Below are 7,893 nucleotides of genomic sequence, written 5' to 3' on the forward strand. Positions count from 1 at the left end.
TGGTGAGAGCATTCGACTGTATAGCTCTAGTGGCACTGCCTCAGCTGTTGGGTCTCTGAGACTCGTGGCAGAATGTGGTCGGGTCTCTGAGACCTGGGGCAGAATGTGGTCGGGTCTCTGAGACCTGGGGCAGAATACTACTCTACTACCGCGGCATCGGCCTTCGGGTTTCTGGGACCCGTCCTGCATTCGACTGCGTATCTCTGCTGCCACGGCCTTGGGCCTTTGAAAAGTAATAGAGATTGTATTTTATTTCAAATGCAAGCTTTTATTTTGAAAAGAAGAAACTCGGGGATGGCAGAAGGAATTTTTTAGTTTGCCTATAATCTGCATTTATATTATAGACGGACATATATTTTAAGTGTTTTATTCATCAGTATGATAGTCTGCATTTATCTTGTAGACACACCTCGGCATGAGACGAGACCGCATGAGACGGGACGGATGACATGGGACGCTCCAGGCTGCAGGCATACACTCTTGATTATATCTGATCAGCAGCATGGGGGGGGGACTTCTTAAAGCTGCATTATATCTGATCTCCAGCAGGGGGAGACTCCTTAAAGCTGCATTATATCTGACCTCCAGCAGAGGGAGACTCCTTAAAGCTGCATTATATCTGATCTCCAGCAGGGGCACACTGCTCAAAGTTGCATAATATCTGATCTCCTGCAGGGGGGGGACTCCTTAAAGCTGTATTATATCTGATCTCCAGCAGGGGGGACTCCTTAAAGATGAACTGAACTGGAATTTGATTAATGGGGATGTAACAGATGTATTTTAGTTCTTTTCATTGGTACAATTGTTGAAACGGGTGAATTTGTTAAAAGGCATGGTAAGCTACTCCGTAGCTACCTAGCACTAGCAGCACAGCCATAGCAACAGCATACAAAGAGTCGGAGGCTAGCGGCCATATGGCTGAGGAAACGGAAACCAAGAAATCTGGGGGGGTCATACTGTATTGCCCCTGGCTGTAGTAATGAACTGTACAGGGCTAAGGCAGCTGGGGTTACGAGACATTTCCACAGGCTACCTTTGACCAGGAAAAAACAGTCCTCAACTCACGGTGAGCAGCTAGCTGCCTTAAAACGGGCTAGCCCTCTGACAGCCCCTGGATTTCAAGTCTGTATCATTTTTTTCGCGACAGGTTATTTAGAGAGCTGTGCTTTTGACACAACAGCGTCCAACAGACTGAAAGCTGAGGCCTTCAGGCTCCAGTACAGGGCATTAAAATTACTAATTTTCGTGTGTATATAGTATGCTGCACCGTTGCCTAGATACCTTCGCAGATCCTACCACGCCAGTGACGTCATCGATATTGTCAGCGTTGTAATACTAACAAATGCAATTTTTGTGTTTCTTAAAAAAAAAGCTATATTGATTTTTTCAATTAAAATTTTAAGTGTAATTCATTTATAATTATTATAACCAACAAGTTATCAATGTTTATTTTCAGTTCATTTCATCTTTAAAGCTGCATTCTATCTGATTTCCAGCAGTGGGAGACACGTGCGGTTGCAAAAGGAGGTTGGTTTCAGTGGAAGTCTATGAGAAAGTGATCCACTTCTCACTTGATTTATTACCTCAGTAAACATTTTCATAATGAGTTTATGGTCCCAATTGCTAGTTTTATGTCTTCTGAGAGTGATCCTTTTTTTTTAACTTATAGTCTCGTTGATTTTAAAATCGGTGATAAAGCAGGGGGTATTTTAGGGCGTGGCTATGATGTGATTGCCAGTAAAAGTGTGTAACGTAGAGTAGAAGGACTCCTCCATCACTCCCCCCTCTCCTCTAAAATCATCACATCAGCAACCAGGATGGCTGTGCCCGTAACGGCAAACTTAATGACGGATAGCAGATCTCCACTTACCAATGGGTGATGTCACACATGCTATGTCCATTAATATTATACAGTCTATGGTATGTGCTCTTCTGCCTGGTTGATGTCAACCATGATTTAACAATATCTGAATCACGATCTGAAATGTGGGGTTGTTTCAGGATGCAAAATACGGGGGGTCTCCTACTCTGTAATTAACTCAAAAGAGCCTGCGAAGACACCAAAATCCAAGTAATTATTTTCTATTTATTGACATTGTAAACATGTTTAAATACTGAAAGTTTTCAACACCAAAATGCAAAATGTGAGTGACAGCAAAGTGGCTGCTGGCATGATACTGTTTTACTGCTGCTCCTCTCCATATCTGCAAAAATTAATTAATGTCTTGTGGCATTAGCAGTACTCTTGAAGTGATACCAATACCAATAGAGTGCTTAAATGATACCTTTACTTTTGGCCAGCCCTATAAACACAAAGCCTTGCCACTGAGTGATGAAGTTTCTAATGAAATTAATCAACAAGCAGTCAGCTGCTCTCATCTTTGCCTCACTGTCACCATTAATCAGCTGACTCATCTCCTCCATACACAGTTGATGTTGCTGCCACTGTTGTTTCACTGGACAAAGTGTGTGTGTTTAAGTTAAAACTCAGAAAATATAAATTAAAGAAAGGAGTTTGTTTCTGTTCTTTCAATTCAATTGTGCATGTTTTTAGTACAGAGCATTAAATGTAACTGTTTACCCTAACAACATTTTGGCAAGGAGAATAAACCCTTCTTCAATGTCAAATCTTTTTTAAAGAGTAGGTAATTATTACAAACAAAAAATGCAACTTTGATATAAAAATGGACACATTACAGACTAAAGCCACATAAAGGGAAGCAATGATTTAACCAACAATAGAGCGGAGCTTTGGCAGTTAAAAAGGGACATGCACCACAAAAATGTGTAAAGTAGCACTACTTTGGAATGTCTTTGACTTTGAATAAATGACAATTACTAAATTTCAAGAGGTTTAAATTCAGATTTTTTTTTTTTAACTAGATTCATACTGGGTCAGGTTAATTAAATCTACTGCTAACTTACAGCACTAATAACATTACAGTCACAAAAATACCCCGTGAATCAAATCCCCTACTTTACTGTCAACCGTCAAGCCACCAAAGCTGTATAGAAATGAACCTCTCTCTCTCTCTCTCTCTCTCTCTCTCTCTCTCTCTCTCTCTCTCTCTCTCTCTCTCCACACGGTCTGGTTCTGGTGGTTGATTAACGCTGATAGGTGCCGATTAGCTCCCATAACGGGCCGGGTGGGTAGCGCACCGCCATGAGTCCATGAGGTTAATGTCTGATTACTCCACATTGTCATTGGATATTTTGGATTCCATTCTGAATCTGCAGCTTTCTGTCAGGAAAATGTAGTAGTATATTGTCTTCCTCTGTTGTAGACATAGACCGTAAGTCATTAGTAGGGTATCTATATATCAAGTGGTTCAGGGTCCTTCTGTAAGTCATTTTATGGTACAATTTGGTTTTATAATTAATTCTACAAGCAGCAAAACCATAGGCCAAGCAATCGGCTTGAGTTAATTAAAAAATAAAACACATTAAGCGCAACATAACCCAAACACACTATACACACTGCTCTGATCATTCTATATTCATGTTTCTCTGCAAGGAAAATACAGTTTGGTTTACTTTGTTGCTAATATGTTGGTAGATATTAAAAGGTCAAGTAACGTTACTTTGATCACATGCTCAAACATGCAACCTCTACAACTGCACACCTTTGGTTATAAACCCCTCAATGTTGTCGATCTGCACAGGAAGGCTCTTTAAATGCTGCGGGAGAAGGAGTTAATCTGTTGTACCAGACTTTCTCTTCTTTGTGCTTTCAGCGGACACATTGGCGTGATGTCTCTATAAATGCTCCGTCATATTGTAAGTATTGCCGCTAGCATTAACCAAACGTGTTGCCCAGTGCTCACACACGGTCCCTGTTGATTGTAGTTGATTGGCTTGGCCTGTGGTTTTACTGCTTGTAGCTTTCTCAAGAACCATTGTAACCCAAGATTACTTACACAAGGACCCCAAAGCACTCAATGTACAACCCCATTGTAAGCCTACAACTAACTTACTGTGTACTCCTCCTTACTCCTACTACTTAGAGGGCAACATTTTACTATTTGATTTACCCGACAGAGAATGTTGCCAATTGAGAATTTACTCACAACATATAATAAAATGTGGATTAATAACAGACATTTTCTTCATTGACTTGTGGCGACAGAGCAATGCAATAAAAATATGTCTGAAATATGAATCCTTCCTCTTTTGGGTCTGGTCCTGTCACTGAAATGAGGGGGGGACCACTGGCAAGAGACTGCGCAGGGCTACGTGACTGGCGCAGCAGGCACCTTAGCTCTCTGGCTCTGCCCCCAAAAGTTATCCTCCACTTCAACTCCCTCTTCATCCACCTCTAATCAACCTGCCCATAATCCTCTCATTCCTCATGTCTTTATCTTCCTCCCTTGACTTTCTCTGGTTCCCTCTCTCCCTCTGCCACCTCCAACTACATTCATTCATTCTTTTTTTTTTTTTACCTGGGAGTCAGTGAAGTGAGTCGAGTGGGGAGAGTGCCAGGGGAAGTTGACTAATATGGTCAAAATCAAAGTGAGACACTTCAGTGAGGTTAAAGTGGGTCACTCTTCCCTCCTCTCCTCTTATACAAAATAAAGTCAAAGTGTACAAAGTTGGGCATGAAAAGGCGCCACACACTCAAACTACCTCCCACAGTAAGAACGGCTTCAATAACACATGGTGTAAGTCAATGAATCGGCCAAAAGACAATCTCTGTGTATAAACTATTATATATCCGTTTCCCCTTTCAAACAGCCTCCTGTTGCCCTTTCCACCTAGATTTTTGATTGGCACCTTCACAACAGCTTGTGTCCGACCCTATCTTGGCTCAGCATGAGGGTTGGGGAATGTACAAGCATGCGTTGGCCTCCACCCAGACACTAAGATTCCCTGGAAAGGAAGGAAGAAGGACCCTTCCTGTGACAGCCCACTGAGCTGATGGTTATCAACATCAATTGAAAGCAAACAAAGAAGGAAAAGATAAAAACAACAGAGTCCGGCCTGGTGTTTGGATAACCAATGTCAGGCTACTCGGTGCTGGGCGAGTGGGGAGCAGCTTCCTCCGGCTGAGCGGCTGGAGAAGCAGAGGAACAGGGACTGTGTGTTATAATGTGTAGAGGTGGGCAGCATGGTTGCATGTGGGTGGGTCTGTTGGTGTGCATGTCTATTTGTGATACATACAATGCAACTGGGCCACACAGTCCTTCTGGTATGTGGGATTTCCAGGTTCAAAATAGGCCCCACCGTGGGAGGGGGGCAGGAACAAGCAGCGGAGAGAGGGGAAAGAAATAAAGGGGAGTTGGGAAGGAGAATGGAGACAACACATGAAGTGTGTGTCCACAGCAAATAAAGGCAGAACTGTGTTTGTCATGCTGTGTTCAATCCACCCACCTGTCAACAAGTGTGGGGAAGTTTCTGTGGTCGACTGAAATGGGAGGTGCTTGGTATGACAGATGGAAAGTGGCCAAGTCTCTTAACATGCCATTGGAAACACATGAGACTACAGTGTAGGGAAGGGAAAATGAGAAAAGGAGACTTAAACCTATTGCCCCGAAGAACCCTTTTTTTACTATGATCTCACAGGAACTGAGGATCTAGTCTACGTGGGACATATGATACAAACTAACACTGTGCAGCATAACATTATGCAAACCTGTTTTCTAACATCAAATCTGTATCTTTGCTTAATTAAACATTTCCAAAGATACCAAATATAAGGACAATTGTATAAAATGGTGCACAGGACAGTGCATGTGTAAGACGTTCAGAAGATACTGGAGATGCAGGACAGTATCTCTTTACACGGAAATGCTTTTGCACCTAATATCAAAATTTGTTATAATGTTTAAAGATACAGCTTTTAAAGAAAACATGTTCAAATTGAGCGTTGCACTGAAAAGATTGGTGAACAGATTATTCCTAAAAGAACCATGAACTTGTCCAATCTAATCACATGTTGTGGAGGGAAGAGTCCTCGAGTGGGTGTTATGGATGAAAGGTTGTCTCTACGGGAAAAGACATTTCTCATGTCTTCTTAGCAGCAGGTATCTAGCGTGGGAGCGCGCCGGGAACTGTGAAGCAGAGCTGAGCAGTGGATCAGCCGCTGGGCGAGTCACCTGTTGTCCTGACTGGTCTCGGCTCTGCGTCACGTTCCCAGGCCAGGCCCATTACAACTCCAGAGTCCACGTTTGATCCAAAAACAGTGAGCCTGAGCCTGAGAGAGGAGTGTAGTGGGCTCGTTGTGATGAACAAACACAGCCTTGTTAAAGTTTAGGAAATGCGCAACTCACCGAGAGTCCCGTTCTCCAGCAGCGCAGTGAGGAAAAAGAAAGCTACGGCTCCCCGGACAGATACAGGGCCGCGCTGTGCCTCCATGTTTCTGTGTCCTGCTGTCCAAACACTCTCCTTCACGGGAAAGGTACCGAGGAAACCGCCGAGGAACGAGGTGGACGAGTCCGCTGAGCAGTGCGCTCCACTCCGCTCAGCAGCTGGAGACTCACTGCTGAACCATCCGCGCACACACACACACACACACACACATTCTGACACACACAGGAAATCGAAGAAAGAAGGACTCTCTGTCTATCTCTCTCTCTCCTAATAAGTAAGTGTGTGTGTGTGTGTGTGTGTGTGTGTGTGTGTGTGTGTGTGTGTGTGTGTGTGTGTGTGTGTGTGTTTTTGGGTCCCACTAGAACATATTTTATAGCCTGGGTATTAGATAAACTGAGTATGGCTTATGACTAAAAGATAAATCCTTTCTCTGGGGTTTACATACTGGGACTTTGATTTGATTTTGTTAATAAATTAATAAATTAATAAATTGACAAATTAATAAATTAACTAACTACTATAACTCACAATTAATTATTAATTCATCTTGCAGTTTTTAAATACTGTATGTGTCTCATGCATTCCTTTTTTAGTATTTTTGTATTTTTTGTAGGTTTGGAGATATATTGGTTTGCAAAATCAATCCAAACAAAAAATCCAAATGTTACCACTAGCACTGGATCTCCTAATGTGCATACATAGTTAAATGATACAATAATGTGGACTGTAAATGTCATTGGCTGGTGACTAATATGATTTATAATAATTGTTGATGTAAGGGAGTAGGCGGGGTTGCTGCATCATTCTGTCGCTGCTGTCAGAATCTGAAATCATGGAACAATATATTTCCTAATTGTAGATCATATTGCACCGAGAGCATGGGCGTTACTGGATGCACTCATGTCTCAAAATAAGAGATGTTTAATGTTCAGTGTTTTCCCATAGGCTGGAATGATGACTCTGATGTGTTAGTGTGTGTATGTGTAGGTGTGTGTGGGTGTAGTTTCTTTACTGGTAATTCCAACTGTCAACACCAGCCCATGTGGGATCTATACAGGGCTGTGTATATATACTGTATATGTACAAACACCTGCCATTGACTTCATTGTCTCTCATGAAGTACTCCTCATTCTCCATCAGAACAAGTAGTTCCTGTTATTTATGCCCTTGCGGTGTGTGTGTGTTTGTGTGTGTGAGATGCTTTACATCCTGGAGTTCTTTTTTATTTGAGTAATATTATAGAGTTTTAGAAATAAGACTAAGTGGTGTTTAGTGTACATGTTAATGTTTTGAAAGAACAATTTAACCAATCGAAACCAATACCAATTCTATTAATATACAGGCATTCAGCATTAGCAAAAAACAAAATAGTGTCTGGATGGTGTAATTGTACAGCAAATCACAACATCAAACACTCACAAGATATAAGGTTAATTATAGCATGTTCTTGGATCATTTCATCTTTTTCCTAATGATGCCATTGTGCTCCCATCTACAACGAAGGCCGATCAGACGGGTTAGTTAGTCAGATTAATGAAACCAAGGTTTGGCTCAGGGGTACCACTACAGCCTGTAAACTTATGAAGG

The 7,893-nt window shown here is 41.9% G+C and overlaps 1 protein-coding gene across 1 annotated transcript in view; it reads right to left on the reverse strand.

Annotated features, from left to right (window-relative positions):
* The window catches only part of LOC116686746 (TGF-beta receptor type-2), a 126,850-nt gene extending 120,499 nt beyond the window's left edge, over positions 1-6,351 (reverse strand). The window contains exon 1 of the mRNA XM_032511793.1: positions 6,267-6,351. Coding sequence (XP_032367684.1) covers positions 6,267-6,351 — 85 coding nt within the window. The remainder of the gene's footprint in view (positions 1-6,266) is intronic.
* Between the last annotated feature and the right edge of the window lie 1,542 nt (positions 6,352-7,893).

This window comes from Etheostoma spectabile, unplaced genomic scaffold (assembly GCF_008692095.1).
Source record: "Etheostoma spectabile isolate EspeVRDwgs_2016 unplaced genomic scaffold, UIUC_Espe_1.0 scaffold461, whole genome shotgun sequence".
Taxonomy (NCBI): domain Eukaryota; kingdom Metazoa; phylum Chordata; class Actinopteri; order Perciformes; family Percidae; genus Etheostoma; species Etheostoma spectabile.